This window comes from Puma concolor, chromosome B3, assembly GCF_028749965.1.
Source record: "Puma concolor isolate L17-30 chromosome B3, mPumCon1.1.hap2, whole genome shotgun sequence".
Taxonomy (NCBI): Eukaryota; Metazoa; Chordata; class Mammalia; order Carnivora; family Felidae; genus Puma; species Puma concolor.
The window spans coordinates 108,264,954-108,286,680 of NC_141672.1; the positions used below are offsets into that span (position 1 = coordinate 108,264,954).

Here is a 21,727-nt window from a genome sequence, read left to right on the forward strand (position 1 = left end):
AGGTCATCCAAGAGTTCCTAAACTTTTTGAGGTTCCAAGAAGCTTTACTCTCTGTGCCCAGGAGGTAGCATGCCAACAACAGGGCCCGAGTGTTGTCAGCTTAGGCCAAGGGCGTTCAAAGGGGTCTCTGTCCTGGCCTGGCCAGGGAGACTGGAGTCTCACATGCGCTGTTGCTGGGCTTCCCCTCAGCTGTGTCCACAGCTGCTTAAGCTGGCTGATCAGAGTGGTCTGTGAAGCTGCTCTGTGGGGCAGGGTTGGCAGATTGCCTGCCATGGAACCTCGCCACTCCTGTCCGCCACCCCCCAGCCCCAGAGACGCCCCTTTCTGTGGGCATTCCAGGCCTGCTCTGTTAGTTCTCTTGGGTGGGTGGTTAAGGTTTGGGGAGGGACAGCCTGAGGCAAGAGAATGCAGTAAACAGCACTGATTTCCAGTGCACCAGCCTGGTAGGGGCAGGGATCCAGGGTGGGGGTGCAGTGCTGGCAAGTATTTTTTTCAACAGTTGGGTGTTTTGTTTTGTTTTGTTTTGTTTTAGAAAAAGTCACTCAGTCTCTCCCTATCCCCCAATATCTTTATTAACACTCTTGATTTTTTTCCTTACAGTCTTGCGTTTGCTTTTGCACAGTTGTAATAATACCCACGTGAAATATTTTGTATCCTTTTATCATTCAGCACTGTATATTTTGTAAGCATTTCTTCTTTATTGTTACATATCTTCACAAACTTTATTTAGAAGGCTATGTAATTTTAAGGCTTCCACAGAGTGCTTGTACCATAATTCTGACTCATCCCTTGTTGTTGGATTCTTGGTTGTTTGGTAAATTTTAAATTTTAGTATAATTTAAATCTTCTAGAAAAGTTACAGGGTATCACGAAGAATTCCCATCTAGCCTCTACCCAGATTTACCAGGTGTTTGCATTTTACCTTATTTGCTTTGTGATTTATTGTCTATATTTACATATTGTATTTTCTGAAGCATTTGAGAGTAAATTGCAGACATTGTGCCCCTTTACCCCCAGATCTTTAGTATACATTTCCTTAAGAACAAGGACATCTCTCATAATTTACAACCATAAGTATGTTTATCAAAATCAGGAAGTTTGACAGTAAACTAATACTGTTACATAACCCATGGTCCGTATTTAAATGTTGTCAGTTATCCCAGTAGTAGTGTCCTTTATAGCTATTCCCTTTTTCCTGGTTCAGGATCATGTGTTACCTTTAGTTGTAACGTGCGATCACTTGTGTCTCTCTTAATCCAGAAGAGTTTCTCAGCCTTTCTTTGCCTTTCATTACCTTGGCATTTTTGAAGAATATAGGCCAGGTATTCTGTAGAATATCTCTTGACTTGGATTGGCCTCATGGTTCCGTGTGACTATATTAGGGTTTTGCAATTAGGCAGGAACATCACAGAAGTGATGCGTCCTCAGAGCATTTTAAGTTGGCACATGATGTTGGTCCCGTTAATGCTGAAGTTAACTCTGATCACTTGATTACTATTTTCCCCTTTGTAATTGACAAGAAATTTGTGGGGAGGTACTTTGAGATCATCTAAATACTTTGTTCCTTCTCCAGTGTGCTTTTCTGGCTCCATAATCTGCATTTACTGGTTGGCATTCTACTAAAGAAAAACATCCTTTCTCTCTACTTAATAATCTACTTGTTTATCAGTATGCATGAATGGATTCCTATTTTACTCAAAGTGCATTGCAAGCCCTTGCTTTGATTTACTTTGATTCTCAAATCATCCCAGATGATTTTTTTAACCTGTCCCCTTCATTTTTTTTTTTTTAACACTTTTCTTACTTTCTGGCATAATAAAGTGTTTCAGGCTTCTCCTATATCTTCCTTGCCCCAGCTCTGGAATCAGCCATTTCTCCACAGAGTCCTGATTTCTTTTAATGGAGAATTAAATATATATAGAAACCAAGATCTGCGTGCTGAGTGTGCTCGTGGCTTCTGCAGTGTCATTGCTTCTAGGCTTTTGGCAGAGCAGGAAAGTAATGAAAGACAAAGATATATAGCAGTAGCAAGAGAGAGAGATGACATAAAGAATTAGATATTAGAAAGCATGAATTCACACAGATCCTTACAGTCTAACCCCATTGGGTTTATCTAAGTCTTCTCCATTTTCCATACTTGTAACTCTTCTCCAAAGAAACTTAATTGTAAAACTTTATCCTTGCTTTGTTATATTCCATCCTGTGATCATCTTGATGCAAGTCTATTATTTCCTTGGGATGGACTGTGGTTTCAGAACTTCCTCCTTAGCATCTGGCACTGGAGGCTGACAGGCCTGTGCATTTCTGTACAGAGCTTGCACACATGGAAACTGAGAAAGCAAACAGGTTAAGGGTACTGAGCCCAAGGCCTGCACAGTGGTACAAAAGATAGAGTCATTCTACCTGGGGCCTCAGGAAGAAGACGTTTGTAGAGAAGAGGATGCTTGAACTGTGGCTTAAAGGTGAAGAGGCGTTTGCCCCTTCTGCTGAGCCCATTCTACCTCCCTGTCTCTTGACAGTGGGAGGTAGGCATCTAGGGAAATGTAGGTGGCTTGGTATGGTGTGGGTCAAGTCATTGGGCAGCCCACAGAGAGTGACAAATAGGAACCAGATCACACTGCTTGATACAACTTGTGAAGCACTTGGCACAATTACCCAGAAGGGTGGGGACCCACTGAAGGGACTCAAGCAGGGAGTAACATGTTCACATTTGTGATTTAGATGCATAAGACTGGAGGCAAGGAGAGCAGCCATGTTCATCCCAGCCAGCCAGATTGCTGAGGAGGACAGAAGGGATGGTCTCTTGGAGAGGCTCAGAAGGTGGACGTGGAACCACCGGACACCTGGTCACTGATCTGATGAGAGGCCTGAGGGATGAGCTAGCCTGACTTGCAGGTTTCTGGCTGGAATTTCGGGATAGACAGTGAAGAATACTTAGCAGGGAAGATACCATGATCATGAAGGTGGTTTCCCCCAGGGCAAGGCTTATCCATTGCACTCTGGATGTGCTGACCCCTGCGATTTCCCCAAAAGTGGGGAACTCGACTGCATAGTTTGTGGTAGTGGGGGACTGCGTTCATGCTTCCCCCTAGGAGGGGGCGGTGGGGGAAGGATAGACAGTGAAGGGAGCCCTTAATGACACAGGCAACACAAGGCCAAGTAGGTTTGGAGCAGATGGGAGCAGAAGCCGTCAGTGCTGCCTGTGTCATGTAGCATAAGAGGCTCCTCTGAATGGGAAGGGAGGCCCATGCTGAGAGTTGGGAGAGAAACCTGGTGAAAGGAGGCTTTGTTTTATTTAAAGGTGGGTCAGACTTGGCATCTTAATAAAATTCAGAGGAGAGAAAGGGAATCGCCATCAGAGCTGTGTCTGGGGACAAATGCACAGAGCAGGGAGCCTCACTGCCAAGCAAGGAGGCGTGGGGAAGGAAGACAGGGTGGGGCGGAGAATATAGGTCTCCTGCTTGGTAATTAAAGTGTTCTCAAATAGAGATATCTGGTTTTCCTATTTTGAGTCAAGTGGTTTAGAGAAGAGGTGTGGAGACGAGTCTGTACTTCCCTACTTCCCCATGCATTATTTCCCCAAAGAATCTCTGGGCTTCAGAGTCTAGAGCATGAAACTTTGAGCTGGAGGGACCCCAGCATTCAATATGAGTACTGAGTGACAGATTAAATGAGAAGTGGGAATGATAGAAAGTGTCACGCATAGGTATTTGTAACTTTGAGCTCTTTCCAGAAGACTTTCATTCTGAGTGCACCTATAGCTGGGAACCATAAAGAAAATAAAGAATACCTTTGCAGCTTAAAGTTTAAAAACCAAGAGATGATAATGAAATCTGCTAAGGATGGGACCAGGAAGTGATTGAAGAGAGAGCATGGTGATGGAGGAGTGTCCGTTGCTGAGCATGGTTATGGCCCAAATGGGAGTGGAAACCATGGATTTTGAGGGACATCAGGTCCCAAAGTGGTGGAATTTTCTCCACAGCAGCCTAGGGGAGCAGGAGGAAAGGGGAAGATGATGGTGATCCCTCCTGAAGCAAAGAAGAACAGACCTTTGCTGCAATTGTCATGCACCTGAACTGAATGCCCTGTCTTTGGAGACACTGGCTAAGTGTCTTGGGGAGAGACGCTCCATGACTGGGGAGAGTCGGGCCCGAGCTGAGAGTTAGAAATGGGTGAGAACCACTCATCCGTGTCTACTGGCCATGGGAAGGGTGTGTGCGTCATCTGCCAACGTCTTGTGGCACCAGATGTGTGGTTGATTTTGGCGCTCTCTGCCAAACGGTCAACTCTCCGAAGTGGTACGTCTTTGTCACTCCATGATCTCCAGCAAAGATTTGGGCTCAAAATAGGCACCAGATAGATCAAGGTTGAATGATCTCCAACTGCAGGTTCTGCCACCTGGCACTCCCAGTGTTCTCTGAGAGGATTCCCGCTCGCTTTCCTGTTTATGTCCTAGCACTTCACAACAACGCCCGACCCCTGACGGAAACTGTCCGCAAACATGCTCATGCTCTTTGCTTCCTCAGTTCTGTGCGGCCCAGGCCTAAGGAGCCTTTTGTTAATGGTGGGCTTTGTACCTGACATGCCCTGTCTCGGTTGCCATCCCTCTCTTCAGTCTCAGAATTACACCTGTCTGAATGGGAGTGGAAGTAGATGGAGATGGAAGGCACTGGTAAACGTGTCAGAACATTCACAGGGGATTCCTGTAGACACGTCTAGAAACCAAGTCCATGAAGAAGCCTGTGCAAAGGGGCCCATCTTAGCAAGGTGTATGGTTGTAAAAATTGAAACCAATCTCTGTACAGCAGGAAGGGATTAAATGAATTATGGTACATAATACGATTGGGTGTGCAGTCATTGGAGATGATACATAGCTATATTCATTGACAAGGAAAACGTTTTTAAGTGAAAAAAGTAGGCTATAGAATTACATGTATAGTGTGGTGTAAGTTTATATAAAACTATATATATGGAACGAATGTTGATTGAATTGTTAACTATGGTTGCCCTAGCAGGATGGAATTCTGCATTATTTAAAATTTTCACAGTATTTTATGTTGCTTGGAATTTCTATGTATTTTTATGATCATAAAAATTAAATAAAGTGTTTTCACTATGGGAAAAAAAATGCAGTGCATCCTTTGAGGCCTACTCTCTATGTACCTTCTCTGGGAAGCTTTCTTTGATGCACTTTCCATTCTACCCCCAGACTGGAACGGGAGACCACCTCCTCTGTCGCTCTGTCATCCTCTTAAACCTCTGGTCTTTCTCACCCTGTGTGCATTGTTATCTCTGAGATGATCTCATTAGCCTCTGGGGTTCTGAACTCCTTCAGATCATGGACTGTATTGTTCCTACCTATCTCCATGCTCCCTTCCACCCACAAAGGCAGCCTAAGGGGGCAATGGCTGCCATTCAGCTCTGGTGATTATTGTTTTAGGAGCCTGTGGGCCCAGATCTTGGGGGTTTTGAAGACATTCAGAAATCAGGCTTGATCTGGGGTTTGGTAGGCCGTGCTGTGGTTGGCAGGAATGGTGCTCCATCTTCCAGGGGAGGCCTGCAGGCTGGGAGGTGATAGCCACCTGCCCCAAGGCTTGCCTCAGCCAAGATTCCTCCCCTTTGCCCTCCTCGGTTGTGGAAATGCCCCTCTGGCTATGATGGCCAAACCTCTGGGGCAGAAAACACCACTCACCCCCAAGGCTGGTCCCAGGGAGCCAGGTGCACAGCCTCCATAGGATGCATTTTGGGTCCAGAAAAATCACAGAAAAACCATTCAATCTGAGTTAGGACCTTTCCCTAAAGGGATGTGACCATTGTTTCCAAATCACTGCCCCCCTCCTAGCTTCAGAGGTCTCAGCTTCCTCTTCCATTTTGAGTGGCAGCAGTGATGACCATAGGGGCCCAACCAGCAGGTCTCCGCACAGCCTCACCAGAAATAATAAGGCACCTGGCAGGTGGAAAAAGTGTGGGGGCAGGATAACCCCTTCCCACTGAGGGGCCTAAGGATAAGGGCTGTCATGTGTTAAACACCTACTCTGTGCCTCTGGGCTCTGAAACATATCTGGCACCAGAGAACTTCCAGGTAGTAAAAGACTGAGGCTTTGAGAAATTAAGCAATTTGCCCAAGGTCACCCCCCGAACCCCCCCTCCCCCCCCCCCCGGGAGAGCTCTGAGGTTAAAACTTGAACCCAATCTGCTTGACTCAGCTTGTCTGCCACACCATGTCTCACACATTCTAGACAGGGATGCACAAGAGGAACCTAGATATTAACCCACTAAGTTGTTTTCTTAAAGACTTGAATAAATTCACACAAGAGACCTGTTAAGGACATGTCATCCACCTGGCCTCATAGGCTTGTGAGCTTCTCTGACCCCTGTGAGATCCTCTCTCCCCAGACAGGCACAGTGTGTGGCCCAGTTGGGGAGCAGGAGCAGAATCTGGAAGACAGGAGCAGCTTGGGTGAGTACCTGGGGACCTTTTGCGGCAGAGACTAAAACCTCCACTTGCTGAGAGACCTGAGACAGAACCCAGAGCTAGAATGGGAGGTGGGAGCATCTCAGTTCCAGACCTCAGGGCCTGGGGTTGCGGCCCCTCCCGGCCTCTGGCCTGGCTTTCCACTTGGCCTCAGTTCTTGGTCTCACAACTCTTCACAGTAAACCCCCGTGACCTGAGGGTTCCTGAGCACATCTTTGTTCCTTGAACCTCAGTGCTGGGCACATGAGGGGGGCCAAGTGGTTGGTTCCCTGACATAGTCATTCTAGGGGTGTTGGGAGTCGCTGTAGCGCCAGAAAAAAATCTCCTTGGGAAGCTGTGCAGCCTTGGATGGCAGGTGGCTGGGGTGGCCTCTGCCAGCTCCCTTTGCTCCATCCCTGGGTCATGTCTGAAGCAACTGAGCTGTCCTTGTCATCTGGAAGGGGGAACACTGCTGGCTGGAGCCCCAGGGCTAGAGCCTGTATGTCCCCTGAGAAGCTGGTTACCAGCCTACCCTGAGCCAAACTTTGCTTTTGGGGCTCTGGCGGGACCTGTTTGTCAAAGGTGCCTTCCTAACACAACCTTCCCCTGGAGGCTCACTTCTCCTTCCTCACACCTCAGTTTCCTCATCTATAAAATGAAGAGTTTAGACTTCTCAATAATTTAAGATGTTTGAGAAGAACTATTTTCTCAGACATCTACACCAAAGTTCAGTATTCAACATAAAGGTACTGTGTTGTGTTTTTTTAACATTTATTTATTTCTTTATTTATTTATTATTTATTTATTTAATTTTGAGAGAGAGTGAGCATGAGTTAGGGAGAGGCACAGAGAGAGAGAGAATTCCAAGCAGTGTCAGTGCAGAACCCAACCACGTGGGGCTCAAACTCATGAACCATGAGATCATGACCTGCACTGAAATCAAGAGGGGAATGCTTAACCGACTGAGCCACCTAGGTGCCCCGGTATTTCGTCTTATTTTATTATTCAAAATTGGTAAGATGTACTCATTAAAAAGGCAATCAGTAAGAAGTCAGAGGCTGTTAGGATGAACAGGATAGTTGCTAATTTACACCAAACTCTGCTTCCAGTTGATTCTACCTTTTTTTGGGTTGCACAATATGGACAAGATCAGGAAAATTATGATCACAGAGTTAGTAGTTAAAATAGTTCATTTTTTAAGCTAAGCCTGCAATCTCAGGATACTGAAAGAGGAATAGTAAAGTTGTGTTATTTTAAAGTTGAATCAGCAGCAATATATTAGGTTGGACCATATATAATTGCCAACAACCCGCCGTTTTGACTTAGGGCAAATTCTTTTAATTCAGTAAATAATAATAGCTGACATTTATTTACTGTGTGCCAGGCCCATGCACTTTGGAAGCATGATCTTTCAATCCACACACAGCGCTATGCTCTGCTGATAAGGACCCTGAGCGAGGGGAGCTGTCTGAGCTTGCCCGGGTGACCTTAGCCTCTGGGTGACGCCATCCTGGCGACCTTGCTCTGGCAGTGCTAGGTTGTTGGGCCCCCCCCTCGGTCTAGTCTGCCTCCTCCCACCGCTGCCGGCCAGGCCAGGTCGAGTCCGGCAGGAAGAATCCAGCTTCTGTGCCTCGGCGGCGCCCACAAGCCCAGGAGCTGTTTGTTTCTTAAACGGGTTAACCACCTCCTGAGCAGCGTCCAGCCTGCCTAGTGAATGCGGCTTTGCGTGCCTGTGCGGAGGCCCCCCCCCCCCCCCCCCCCCAGGGCCAGGGCCCAGCCACCGCGGGAGCTGTGGTCCGTCCCACCTGCCCCGCCCCCACCCAGAGAGGCTCACCAGATCGAGCCCAAGAGGGGAACACCTTTGCCCCCAGCCCTTGCTGCCCTCTGCTTGGCCACCATCCTCATCTCCAAGAGCTGGCGTGGGAGTCAAGAGACTGGTGTCTACAACGTGGTCCCCAACCCGGAGCAGCTCTGGTACAGGGGAAGTTGTGAAAACCCGCACACGATGAGGCTCCACGCCAGGCCCAAGCACTCAGGAAACTGGGCTCAGAGCCCTATTTGAGATTTAACAGGACTTGTAGGTGATGATGATGCCTGCGGAGGTTGGAGAACCACCGCTCTATAATCTGATCTGGAAATACTTTGGCCAAGTTGGTGTGTGACCGACCAGTACTTTTAAGCCCCCTTCCCTTAGAAACTTGGAAATTAAAGTCATGTGTTAGAGAGTGATGGAGAAAAGACAGAGGCTTGCACACTAAAACTCATTCTAAAAACAAGTCACTTTGAGGGTCTACATAGTGGGTGGGACTCAGCTCAGTGTTCATAGACTGAGTGGGCCAGTGCTTACAGCATACAGAAAATAAGTTTTCCTTCGATTATAACAAGTGCTTTGGAGTTTACATTATGTCACGTATTCCCCTTTACAGGAAAATATTCTCCATAGCTTGTTTTATCTCCCCAAAGACATCCCAAAATGTCTGCAAGCCAAGGATCTTGTTCTTCTTCATTTGGATCTTCACTCATGGCCACGGAACACTGAAGAATCAGGAGCTGCAGGTTTCCTACCAGATGTTTTATAAGTCAGGTGCATCAAATCTCCCTGTATAACTGGTGCTGGGAATCCATTAATTTGAGGCGTCTCAGGAACACCTGAAAACTAAGCATATAAACGAGGTGTGTTCAACAGTCTGCGACGGAGCGATGATGAGAGAGAGGTGTCTGGATCTGAAGGTGGGCAGAGGATTCCTGTTGTTATTCCTCTAACTCCTCCCTTCCTGCCTCTCTCCCAGGCCTTCCCTCCTCTCCCCAGCCTCTTCCCAACATCTCCTCCCCCGATTCAGTCAGAAAGGCTTTCAACCAACAAATGTTTGAGCGTCTCTTACATTCTTGGTGCCAGGGCAGCAACCACTGACAAGACATTGGCCTGATGGCCCTCAGAGCCTGGGGCAAAGTTGGGAAAACCAGGGAGACCCACAATAAACAAACAGTAACTACGTAACTAAGTGCAGACACAGGGTGATATGATAGGGTAAGTGGACAGGAAGGAAGGTCTCTTTGAAGAGGTGAGTTTTAGGCCAAGAGCTGGAAGTTCTAGGCTAAACCCACCAGGTGAGGAGTCACAGCAGGCACAAAGGCCCTAAGGCAGGAAAGAGCGAGTTGGGTTTGAAGAACTGGAAGGTCACTGGCTGGGGCCTGGTACACGAAGGGGAAGGAGAGGAAATGAGATGAGAGGTGGAGGCTGGGCTAGGTCACTTAGAGCTCTGTAGATTGTGGTAGGGAGGGGATGTTTTCTTCAAAGTACAACACGAAAGAAGCCTTCATAAGGTTTGAAGCAGTTGCTTTGATGGTGGTTTGTGCTGCTAGGTAGACAATGGACCTTGTGTGAGAGAGGGAGCCAAGGAAAAACAGGGAGATCGATTAAGAGATGTAGCAGTTTTCTAGATGGTAGGGCAGTCATTAGGACAGGTGACCGAGAAGCTTAGAGGTCTGAGGTCCTGGGAGAGGACCTCCTGGTCAGTAGACAAGGAGAACAGGGTCTTTGAGTGTGGGGGCTCCAAAGTACAAGGAAATGAAATCTCAGCACTTCTGTTCACAGTGGGTGGTTTCCCTTCCGGGAAGTTTCACCTTCCTGATTCTGGGGCTTTTGTGAGATGGAACTTGGGGGAAGAAAGCGTGGGGCATAATATTGGTGAGACCTGCTTGCCTTCTTTGGGGTCACCCTCTCACCTTCTCTCTAGGGGCAGAACTGGGTGGGGGGTGGGGAGAGATTCTGCTCCAGCTCAGAAGCACCTCTGCACTAGCAGGGGAGGGAGGGAGTCAGTGATCCCCCAACTGCCAGCCTCTACCCCTAAGACAGGTGCTCTGTTTCCTCCTTCCCACCTTGAGGCCTCCAGCCCTCCCTCCCTCCACTGTCTGCCCGGGCCTTTGTTGGGGGAAGTCAGGGGAGTTGAGGACTCTGTTGAATGGGACAGATCTCTTATGGCTGAAGTGTAGGGGGGCTTAGTAGGGGAGCAGAGGCCCTTTCTAGCCCAAGGGGTCAGAGAGTTCTGGATTAAATCCTGCCACATACCCAGGAAGGCCCTGCCCAGAGGGGTGGGCAGTAGCAGCCTAGTGCCATCTCCTACAGTCCCTCTTCCCCGTTTATTGCCCTGTACACACACCACCTACCTCTGCCTCCAGGACAAGCCCTCAAGCTGCCAGTTTCTCAGCACCTGCTATGCTGAGGGCTTAACAGGGATCATCTCCATTTCCATACACCCTCCTTAGGCATAGTATTCAATTTTGCAGATGAGAACAGGTCTACACAGTTCAGGAAATCCAAGCTATCTGACCCTTAAAGCAGAGCTCAGGTCCCTAAACTGCTTCATCCAGGCAAACTGGATCTGAAGAAGGTTGGGGCTGAAAGATGAATGAATGAATGCATGCATGCATGCATGCATGCATGCATGAATGAATGAAATGAAGGGGCTTGTGGATGGTGGGAGAGGTGGACATCAAAGAGAAATTGGCCCAAGCCCTCCCCAGGCGTGGCCGCGCTCCCAGGGTCCAGGTGAAAGGTGGAGGAAAGGAGATGGGCGGCAGCCTGGTCTAGGGGAAGGGTGTGAGGATCTCAAAGAACATCCTTGATTGGCCCCCAAGGTCGGCGCCTAGGTCTGGGCCCCGCGTCCCTTCCTGCCGAGCGTCCACAGGCTCTAGTCCTTACTAGGCGCTCAATAAAAAGTAGGTGAAATTTTGGCTCGTCTACGGCTGTTAGCGGGCACTCAGAAAATGTTGACAAACGGCTGGCTCTCCGCCGCTGAAGGGTCCCCACCTGCGGCCCACTAGACTCGAGGGGCGGTATCCTGGCCCACCTCCCCCCGCGCTGCCTAATCAGCCCCTCGCAGGACTCTGCGGCGCGAGGGAACGCCCGGGGCGGGGCCAGCTTGGGGCGGGGCCTGCGAGCCCGAGGAGGAGGGGCCGGGCCCGCTGGGGTCGGTGATCTACACCCGGAGAGTTCGCGCTCCGAGCGTTGTGCTCGGAGGGGCTCGAGCCGTGGCGCGGATGCTGGAAGTTCACATCCCGTCTGTGGGACCTGAGGCCGAGGATCCCAGGCAAAGCCCAGAGAAAGGCCACATGGTGAGCGGGGGGCAGTGGATGGGAAGGTACGCGGGGACCCGCCGGACTCCCCCGCGCCGAATGTAGTGGGGACCCCGCGCCTGGGCTGGGGCGTCTGAGCGCGGCAGGTCAGGCCGTCAGAAGACGGCCTGCCGAGGGTCTCGGGCCGCTGGGATGTGCCAGCTCCGTGGACGGCGGTCCAGGTTCACAAGGGACTGCAGGGAACTGAGGGGAGGCTCTGTCCTCCCCCTTTCCTAAACGTGTGAGGAGCGTGGGAGGGTCTCCGGAGAGTGGCGGGGTTCCTAGGCCGCTTGGTGCGGGAGGGTGGGCGTGTTGCGGCGCGGGTCCTGCTGAGCCCTCCTGCGGGGCCTCACGCGCACCTGGCCGCTCGCCCGCGCCCGCCAGGTGTTCCGAGTGGAAGTATTGTGCCGCGGGCGCAGGCACATCGTGCAGAGGCGCTACAGCGAGTTCCACGCGCTGCACAAGAGGGTGAGGCTCAGCCGCCGACTCACCGACCTCGGCCTGGTTCCTGCCCACCTCCTGGGAGACGAACTGCGGCCCCAGTCTCTGCCACCCCCGTTACCGCCCCAGTTCCTGTCCTGGGCACAGACCTCCCTGCGGGCTGCGGGGTGGGCGCAAAGGGGCAGGGTGCAGCCTGTACTATGGGTGCCAATGTGTGGCCGGCCAGACCTCGGGCTTTTGGGGGAGGAGGGTGCTGGGGCCTCTCTCCACCCTGTCCCAACCATCACTCATTAGGGTCTTGGAGGTGGGGGCGGGGAGGCCTGGGGAGAGACTCTTGGCTAGGCCGAAGTGAGCTTGAGGGCTCAATCAGGATGCTTTGATGGCACCGCGGTAACCTCCTGGCAGATCAAGAAACTGTACAAAGTGCCCGACTTCCCCTCAAAACGCCTGCCCAACTGGAGGACCAGAGGACTGGAGCAGCGGCGGCAGGGCTTGGAGGCCTATATCCAGGTGTGCATGGGGTTCACTCTGCTGCCCCCAGCCTGCTGGAGCAGAGGTGCGACCCAGAGGGAGAGGTGCGGGGGCATGGAATGAAGGAGACCCCCATCTTAAGCATGTTATTTACTACCCCAAGCCTCAATTTTCTGAACAGTAATGGGTCCAAACAGCCCTTTCAGTACTGATAGAAGGGAATGAGGTAACACGGAGGCAGGTGGTTTCAGTTCACTGAAAGCTAGCTCTCTTCCCTCCAGGGTGAGAGCGTGGTGTGCTACCCTCAGTGATGAGGATTTGGGTGGAGACCCCCCTCTTCCCCACACGGTGATGCCAGATTATAGGCCAGGTTGGCTTCCTGGGCATACGACCCATGTAGTTACTCAGGGCCCAGGGCTCAGAAGGGCCCAAACTTGGTTTAATGCTCTGCTCTGGCTTAGTCATTTGGGAAGGCCCCCATCGTTTCCATTTTGCACTGGGCTCTATGTTAAATAGCTGGGTCTGATTATAGGTTTCCTCTGTTCTCCTCCCCAGGGTGTCCTGTACCTGAACCAGGATGTGCCCAAGGAATTACTGGAATTCCTGAGCCTTCGGCACTTCTCCACAGACCCTAAGGCCAGCAACTGGGGGTGAGCACCTCTAGGGGCCATGGCCAGGCAAGAGAGAGGGGCCCTAGTGTTGAGGGGACAGGGGCTCCCTGAAGTAAGCAGGTGAGGCAAGGTTTTGGAGGCAAAGGCCTGATTGTTCCTTGAGATATGGCCTCCCTCATTAGCTTTCTTGCTCTGGGCAGAGGGACTGTTTTCTGGACCGTCTTGGTTTACCCCAGCTACCTCCGGAACTGAGCTTGTTACAAATAGAAGTAGTGGTCCCCTGGGAGGTGTGGTGCTGGGCTTGCGTGTCTCCACCCCTTCCTCACGCGCGCGTGCCTCCCCCCAACTCCTAGCCCGACAGCCGCTCACAGCGGGTCTCCTCTTTTCAGCGCCTTGGGGGAGTTCCTGCCCAAGAACAGCAGGCAAGTGGAAGCCCCACCCCACCCCCGCCCCCAATTCCCCGCCCGACTCAGGCTGCCCCCTAGTGGCCTTGTGCCTGCTGGTGTCTGGCCTCTCCCAGCCGTCCAGGTATCTCTGTTGGTGCCTCCTGAGACCACTTCTCACTCACCTTCCCTTTTTGGGTGCTTGGTGATCTTAATCCCTAGTCTCCACCTGATAGGAGACCCTGCCCCTGCCTTGCCTCTCCTTCCACTGTTATGACTTTCCTCCCTTACCCCGCCCCCCCAGCTCCCAGCTCCACCACCGGCCTGTCATCAGCTTCTGCATGGATCCCTACGTTTGCATTCCATCCCCAGGTGAGGGGTGGGGGGATGGGCTCTGATCTATAATCTATATTTAGGGCCTAGGTAGCAGGGTGGGAGTCAGGGGTGAACTTGCCATTTTTCAGCTCAGGACCCCCAGGCAATATCTCCCTCCTAATGCCCTCCTTTGGGACGACACCTATCCTGCTGCTCCTATAGCCTGCTTTCTATTTTCATTCAGGAGGCAGACATGGTGAAATAAACTTGGCCCTCCTGGTCTCCATTCTTCACCTGCTTGGCTTTACCAAGCTCTTGTGAACAGGATGTGAGCCAGGAAACCCAAGGCCCCATTTGGGGTGGCCAACTGTTGTTACTTCTGGCCTTGGTGGGACTCCTGCTCCTGAGGAGGGGGCTGAGCCTATGGGCGCAGGGGCTCTAGGAGCTGCAGGCCTGAGACTGGGCCTGTTCTACATCAATTTCTCTGTGGTCTCCTACCCCTTCCTCCCTTTTTCCTTCCGTCCCACAGAGCCTCTGTCCAACATGGTGGTGAATGGCGTGCTCCAGGGCCTCTATGGCTTCAGCACCAGCTCAGCTAAAGCCCAGTCCGAGGCTCCCTGTCACCCTGCTCCTTTGCCACCGATGCCCTGACCAGCCCAGAGGTCTGTGGGCCACCTGCCAGGACAGGCATGTGCCTCAGTGTATGAGCCCCCTTCTCAGAGGCTGGGTCCCCCTTGGCCCGGACCCAGGATTTAACCACCCCAGATGCCAGGGCAGGGACAACAGGGGATAAGGAATAAAGGGAGAAGTCCAATTTAGAGGTAGGCTTTGAAAAGAGACTGGTGTATTTCTTCACCTACCCCAGAAAGGGGCAGGAGACAAGCAAAGGTTGAGGCACAGTAGTGGCAAAGGTTAGAAACGAGGAGTAAAAGCTCCTGCTTGAAACTTTATAGGCAGTGTCTAGAGAAAGGGGTCAGACCAGAGCCTCAGATGGGGACAGGCACCCCCTGCCCCAAGAGTCCCAGACATGCTGGGACAGAGACTTGAGCAGGTGTTGGAGGCCCAAGAACTCAGCCCACACTGGTTTTAAAAAAAAAACAAACCACCTTTTTTTTTTATTGGTCAGCATGGATAGGAGTTTGTTACAAAACCGGGCCTGGAGGCCTATGGAATGTGAGGTGAGGAGTCCACTCTGTCAGATGCCAGCACTAGGGCCAGTGCAGCATGGAGCTGTGTGGCGGGCCATCTTTACCCACCCACCCCACCCCCTCCCTGGAGGGCAACAGGGCCGCACAGATGGTGGCTCAAAGGGAAGAAGTCCCTGTGGGCCTACTCCTTGGCGATGGCAAAGGGCTTCTCCACCTCGATCTTGCCACAGTCTGCGATTGTCACATCCTTCAGGGGCTTGTCCCGACTGTCTGTCTTGGTGCTCTCCACCTTCCGCACTACCTCCTAGAAAGGAAGGCAGAAGCAGTAAAGCAGAGAGGTCAGGAGGTCCCCCTCTCAAGGGAGACAGGCCTCACAATATGGCCAGGGAGGGATGAGATGCCCACATGAATAGCATGCCAAGCTCCAGGCACCAAAATCCTAATAGAACCATAGCCAGGTGACAGGGCAGGGAGAACCCAGAAAATGCAATAGTTTTGATCCCTGAAGTACGAGCCAGGCTGAGCTAAGGCCCAGGAGGAAGAAAAAGGTGGCTGGGGAGTGGGCACCAAGTGGCTTCTCAGGAACATCATGTTAAGCCATGTCCTGTACAAGTCAGGATGGTGCCTGCACATCACTAGGTGAAATGGAGGCACCTGCACCTGTACAGCCTCAACAGGCCTCCTCCCGAGCCTGTGCCTGGAGCTGGAAGAATTGAGAACTTGGGGGCATAGAGTAGCAGGGTAGTTCTTAATTTCCCCCAAGTTTGCAAACATGAACACTGGTGTGAATCTGGGTCCCCTTTTGGGAAAATGATAAAATATACGGTGCTTTCCTGATGAGAGCTGCCCAAGTTTAGCCCCTGAAACTCACCATGCCTTCCAGAACTTTGCCAAACACTACGTGCTTGCCATCTAGCCAGGCGGTCTTAACCGTAGTGATGAAGAACTGGGAGCCGTTGGTATCTTTGCCGGCGTTGGCCATGCTCACCCAGCCAGGCCCGTAGTGTTTTAGCTTGAAGTTCTCATCAGGGAAGCGTTCACCATAGATGCTTTTACCTGGGAAGAAAGAGTAGGTCAGGGAGCTGGGTAGGCCCAAACCAAGCAGATCTTTGGGGTGAGGATGCCAGGGACTCAACCTGACCTCTGTGCCAGGCCAGGCTCAAATGGATTATAAGGACATAAAAGCTGTGCTCTTCCTACCCTCTGGTCTTGGAGCCAAATCATGCTGACAGACCAAGTGGGGCACGATGCCAGGCTGATTTAGTGAACAGCTCACCTGATCGATTACTTTCAGAATAGATTTTAGTGGCTTTTAAATAAGGCACAGATCAACAGCTACCCTTAGCTATGGCCTGAGAGGTCTGCCATAGGAACTTTGAGGGACTTTGGTGGAGAGAGGTGCTGTGCAGGGGACATGGGAGGGTAAGAGCTCTCCAGAAGAAGAGGACAGCTTTTGTTCCTAATGGCACAAAAGATACTGAGACGAGGAGGGAGGGGCTGCCATTTGGGTTCTGGAAAATCAATAACCTCTTATTAATGAACACAAAATAAAAGCTGCCTGTTGATGTGTGTGGTGTGTCTTTCCACGAGGGGTCCAAGGCCAGAGGGTAAATGACAAAGGGAGCTGGGCAGACCCCTACGCCATTTCAGAGATCCTCCCTCAAGTTCTCAGAGATGCTTCCAGGAGAAATCCTGTCTTGTTTTACCCAACACCTTTTTTTTTTAATGTTTATTTTTGAGAGGGAAAGAGAGAATCCCAAGCAGGCTCCATGCTGTTAGCATGCATCTCACAAACCATGAGATCATGACCTGAACTGAAATCAAGAGTCAAAGGCTTAACTGAGCCACCCAGGCGCCTCTACCCAACACCTTTCAGACTCGCCTACAAGACTCCTTTTCCTTCCTCAGTACACCTTATTTTCACCCTGTGGTTCCAGAGGATAGACCCCACTTGGGAAGTGGTTCTGGACAGCTGCTCTTCAGGAGGTATTTCTGACTGTAGTAGGTGGGGAAGTCTGAACCTGAGAGTCACTAGCTGCTGACAGGGACATCTCACACCCAGGCTAGGGAGGAACCCTGCCCTCTGCAGTGACTCCTGGCTCGAGTGCTGGCTAAGATCAGAGTCCTCTTTGTAAGTCTCGATCAACTGCAGGATTTCCCCACATCTGTACTTCAATCACTTTCCCAACACACATGGACTCCCAAACTCAGATGAATAGCTCGAATTAAAGTTCAACATACTGTCTTCCCCTCCAGACTTCAGTTACTCTTTTGACACCTTTTCCTTTGCACATTGTCCATATGGTTCTCACCCCCGTTAGCTGTGCATTCTTCCTCTGCACTCCCGCTACCCCCACTGCAGGTACAGCTAATGCTCAGAGCGGTAACGGAGTATGCTGGAGAACCCTTGTGAACATCGTAAGTGTATAAACTGCCACATCACCCTCCCTAAAACTCCTCTGCGACTGGGTCTTCCATTCAAGTCCTCTGTGGAACTTCATGCAGGACAAAGCCCAGGTTGCCAGGTCTGCCCTGGCCCACCACTCTGGGACCCCAGTGTGGCATGTGCTCTACTTCCATCCCCCGACCCCATTATTCAGCCAAGCTCCTGTGGCATAACATAGCTGGGTTCACCTTAGCCCTGCCTCTTTGTCCAAATTCTCCCCAGCCAGGACCCCAGTTCAAATCTTCCCTCATATTCACAAGGCCACTTCCTGATCAGCTTGGCCAGGAAGTGATTCCTCTGCTTGTTGGCACTTTGAAAATGGCCGGATTGATTTACCATAGGCTGGGCACCTACTACGCAGAACCCCCAACTCATCCCATTCTTTAGCAGTGAAAGCAAGTTGCTGTCCCCCCGATTTCTGCACCCAGCACCTACCATAAAACCTGTCCCGACAGATATCTGTTGATGGGGTGAGGGGCAGCCTTAGTCTTGAGGGAAGAGTATGCTGGGCACCCAAGTACGGTGAGCCCTCCCATGGGTTAGGTAAGTCCAGGCTATTTGTCTCTCTGTCCTATGTGTACAAGTAATGCAAAGGGGAGATTCAGTTGGCTCTTGCCAAGTGGTCTCTGGTGGGAGACTGCCAAGGGGAGCAGCTGCTCCCACCCCCGCTGGGGCTTCCAAGGTTGCCCACTCAGGCTTTGCATGCATGACCCAGAATCACCCACATGGTACACTTTGCTTCCCTTCCCCCCAGGGGGTATTTAGAGAAAAGTCATCAACGCTGCAGGCCTTGATTGCCAGGTCTGTCAGCGGGGTAAGATCCACATGACCCCTTATTTCTCCTCTTGTACTGGGTTCCCTGTACAAAGAAGGCTGCAGCTGGTCTCAATGCAGGTGCCAGTCCTGTCTCTGGACCTGGGTGAAAATGAGGCCTTGTCTACCCAACACAGCCCAGCTCTCCCCTGTGGGAAGTTGCATTAACAGATCCTATAGCCCAGACGACCTGAGGTTACCTCCAGTGCCATCTCCTCGGGTAAAGTCTCCACCCTGGATCATGAAGTCCTTGATCACACGATGGAATTTGCTGTCTTTGTAGCCAAATCCTTTCTAGAAAGGGAATGAAAAGGTGAGAGGTGGCACGAGGCACAGGCAGATATTAAGTAGGCCCTGCAAGAGCCTAGCCCACAACTCATCATGGAAGAGATACCACTGCTGACCAGATTCATCATTCCATGTGCCACTGAGTGAACAGTTCCCACAGGCGAAGCATGGAACACACAGATCCAGGAGAGGGGCTAAGACTGCACATTCCTCTGCCTTTATATAATTCCCAGACTTTACACAATTCTACTTCACATAATGTTTCCACCTTTCCCCTCTTTTTTTTTCTAATCATAGAAACAGATGCATGAAAACTGATCAGATCACATCAAAAAGTTACCTAATTCAATGGAAAGTTATAACAGGAACTTTTTTCCTTGATAATTTTTTAATTCCAGTATAAAAACATACAATGTTATATTAGTTTCAGGTATACAATATAGTGATTCAACAATTCTATACAGTATTCAGCACCCATTATGGTTAAGTGTACTCTTAATCCCCTTTGCCTATTTCACCCGTCCCCCAACCCCAGCCCCTCTGGTAACCACCAGTTTGTTCTCTAGAGTTAAGAGGAATACAAACTTTCTTAAATGGGGCACTACTGTTTCTTTAAAACCTGGGAAGCTCTGGGCCCTTCACCCTTAAAAGAAAGTTCTGGTTGCTTTTCCTTGACTACTGAAATGTCTTAAAAAATAAACAATTTTCTTGGGCACCTGGGTGGCTCAGTCGGTTAGGTGTCCGACTTCAGTTCAGGTCATGATCTCGTGGTCCGTGAGTTCGAGCCCCGCAACGGGCTCTGGGCTGATGGCTCAGAGCCTGGAGCCTGCTTCCGATTCTGTGTCTCCCTCTCTCTCTGCCCCTCCCCCGTTCATACTCTGTCTCTCTCCGTCCCAAAAATAAACGTTAAAAAAAAAAATTTATAAACAAAAATAATAATTTTCTCAAAAAAAAAAAAAATCTATTTCTGAATTCAGTTTATAAAACCCGCAAGATGTGTTAATAGTGGTTCCCAGTACTATGGGTCGGCAGTACTCTGTGAGGGTACTCACAGGAGCAGTACTCCTGGTATAGTTGGGCCACGCTCTGCACTTCAGTTTCCTGCCAGCCCTACTTGCCAATTTCACTTCATTTGAGTTTGACTACCTCTGCTCTGGTCACTTACCTCTCCCGTGGCTAAGGCCACAAAATTGTCCACTGTTTTTGGAACAGTCTTTCCAAAGAGACCGATGACCACCCGGCCTATATCTTCATCTCCAATTCGCAGGTCGAAATACACCTGAGGAAGAACACCATTTCAAAGTCAGCCTTTTTAAAGGGGCCTTGTTAGGGAAGGGAGGGGCCAAGAAGCTACCATGAAGGTAGGAGAGAACAGAGCGGTATTTTGAAAACAGTGATTCCGAACCTGATTTTGGTAGTGACAAAAACTCTACCATGAGAATCTAATGAGGACTCCAGACCCTTCTACTAGAAAATGTTTGCGCTCTCCTTAAGATTATAGCGTGCCAAACCACCTTTAGTCTAAATAAATAATGAGCACAGATTCTAGAAATGAACATCAAAAAACCATAAAGAGAAGAGCCTAAGCTTGCCACGCACGTTTAAACTAGATTGTTGTGTTTTGTAATTGGAAGTGGGTAAAACCTGGCCCAAGTAAAGAAAGGATTCTGTTTGGCAGACGTGATCTTTCACCATTTCCCCAGCGCTGGACAGTATTTGCAAAAAGACTGCTCTGAGGCTGACAGTGGCAGCCCCAGCTGGACATGCCCGGCGTCGGCTCCTGAATCATGGCAAGGGCTGGGGTGTTGGGGAGGAGCCGAGCATTCCCCGGTCTCAACGAGCAGGACTGCACGGACGCCACGAGGCCACAGCCGAGAACCTAGGGAGAGGCTGAGCCAAAGTTGAGGACGCCTGGGCCTGAGCTCCGGGAGCCTAAATGCCTCGGACGCCGCTAACCAGCGGCGCCGAAGCCGGAACCCGGGGGACGGAGGATGGGCCTTGCCAGGAAGGTTGGGATAGGGGAAGACGGACCTTGACGGTGACTTTGGGCCCCTTCTTCTTCTCGTCGGCCGTGGAAGGACCTGGCAACAGCAGGAAGAAGACGGAGCCCACGATGAGGGCGGCGGCGAAGAGCAACTTCATGTTCCGCTCGGAGAGGCGCAGCATCCACCGGGCGAAGCGAGCGCGGCCCGGGCAGCCGAGGGCCGGAAGAGGGTGGGGACGCGTCAACGTGGGCACCGGCGCCTCCACCGAGCGCGGCCGCGGGGGGGAACCGGGGCTCCTACAGGCCTCCTGGCAGGAGGCGAGGCCTGTTTCCCCCCTCTAGGTCGGCGCCGTGTAGTAGGTCCCCGTGGGGGGCGGAGCCCGCCTCGCGGACCCTGCTGGCTGAGACGCGGGCTCGTGGGTGGCTGCCACGTTACTGTGGCCTCATTGGCTCCCCCGCAAGCCAATGCCCACCCACGGGGAGAGGATCCCTGAAGGCGGCACCGCCCGGCCCTGAAGAGCGCGCGGATTGGGTCTCTGAGGAGACTACAAGCCCCAGCATGTAGAGCGATGGGTCCCTTGGCCGGCTCTGCCTTTGTGGGAGTGGAAGTCTTTTGGACGGTCAGTTTATGTTAGGAAGTCGGTGGATAGCGGGAGAGAAGGCACTTGTTATTTTCCGAATTGGTCCAGTTAAGCATTAGCCACCATCAGTTTGGGTTTAAATATGGTAGCTTCCCCAAACTCGGGGCATGTTTGTGCTTACCCAGAACATGACCTTATACTGCTCCTTCTACTTGTCTTGTAAAACTTGCTTCGAACCCCTTTTTGATTTAGTCCATGTCACTATACTACCTGTTCTCTGGTTTTTACCGTGCTTACTGCTGTATGTATGAGTCAGTGCACGCTTTAATATTGTATACTCTGGTTCTTAACTTCCTTTCTTTGCCTATTTTTCCAAGTAGCCGTTTTGTGTGCGCGTGAGCAACGGATTGTGTTGCACTGATTTTGTATGTAACTCCGCCAACACTGCTGCAGGGCTAAGTGTTCAACAAATTTTGGTTGCAGTAACGTCATACTTAGTACTGAGGTGGGAAATAATACCTGTGAAACGGCCTGGGTTCAGGTGCCCCACTCAATGCTGTTTTTTTGTTTTTGTTTTTTAATGTTTATTTTTGATAGAACATGCGTGCGTGTGGCGGGGAGGGGCAGAGAGGAGGAGGCAGAAGATCCTGAGCAGGCTGCTCGCTGTCAGGGCACAA

General features: G+C 51.0%; 2 protein-coding genes and 1 non-coding gene across 7 annotated transcripts; 2 read left to right on the forward strand and 1 right to left on the reverse strand.

Annotated features, from left to right (window-relative positions):
- Nucleotides 1-2,930: 2,930 nt before the first annotated feature.
- LOC112856645 (U1 spliceosomal RNA) lies at nt 2,931-3,091 on the forward strand. The gene has a single exon (XR_003223198.1). It is a non-coding gene; the product is annotated as a U1 spliceosomal RNA (small nuclear RNA).
- Nucleotides 3,092-6,197: 3,106 nt separating this feature from the next.
- Nucleotides 6,198-16,503, forward strand: SNX22 (sorting nexin 22). 5 transcript variants are annotated; one of them, XM_086710921.1, is made up of 8 exons: nt 6,198-6,460; nt 8,881-11,569; nt 11,954-12,037; nt 12,416-12,520; nt 13,037-13,131; nt 13,446-13,620; nt 13,780-13,847; nt 14,320-16,503. In XM_086710921.1, exons 2-8 carry the CDS (start codon nt 11,495-11,497, stop codon nt 14,387-14,389), a joined length of 672 nt encoding a protein of 223 aa, XP_086567047.1. In that variant the 5' UTR covers nt 6,198-6,460; nt 8,881-11,494; the 3' UTR covers nt 14,390-16,503. The 5 variants fall into 5 exon arrangements, with proteins under 5 accessions (XP_086567047.1, XP_086567048.1, XP_086567049.1 ...); XM_086710922.1 differs by lacking the exon at nt 6,198-6,460 and having other exon boundaries at nt 11,387-11,569; nt 13,482-13,620; XM_025919720.2 differs by lacking the exon at nt 6,198-6,460 and having other exon boundaries at nt 11,391-11,569; nt 13,482-13,514.
- Nucleotides 14,885-20,702, reverse strand: PPIB (peptidylprolyl isomerase B). Its single transcript, XM_025918838.2, has 5 exons — nt 20,517-20,702; nt 19,651-19,764; nt 18,398-18,491; nt 15,810-15,994; nt 14,885-15,242 (listed from the first exon to the last, which is right to left on the reverse strand). The coding sequence occupies exons 1-5, from the start codon at nt 20,649-20,651 to the stop codon at nt 15,120-15,122; spliced, it is 651 nt and encodes a 216-aa protein (XP_025774623.1). The 5' UTR covers nt 20,652-20,702; the 3' UTR covers nt 14,885-15,119.
- Between the last annotated feature and the right edge of the window lie 1,025 nt (nt 20,703-21,727).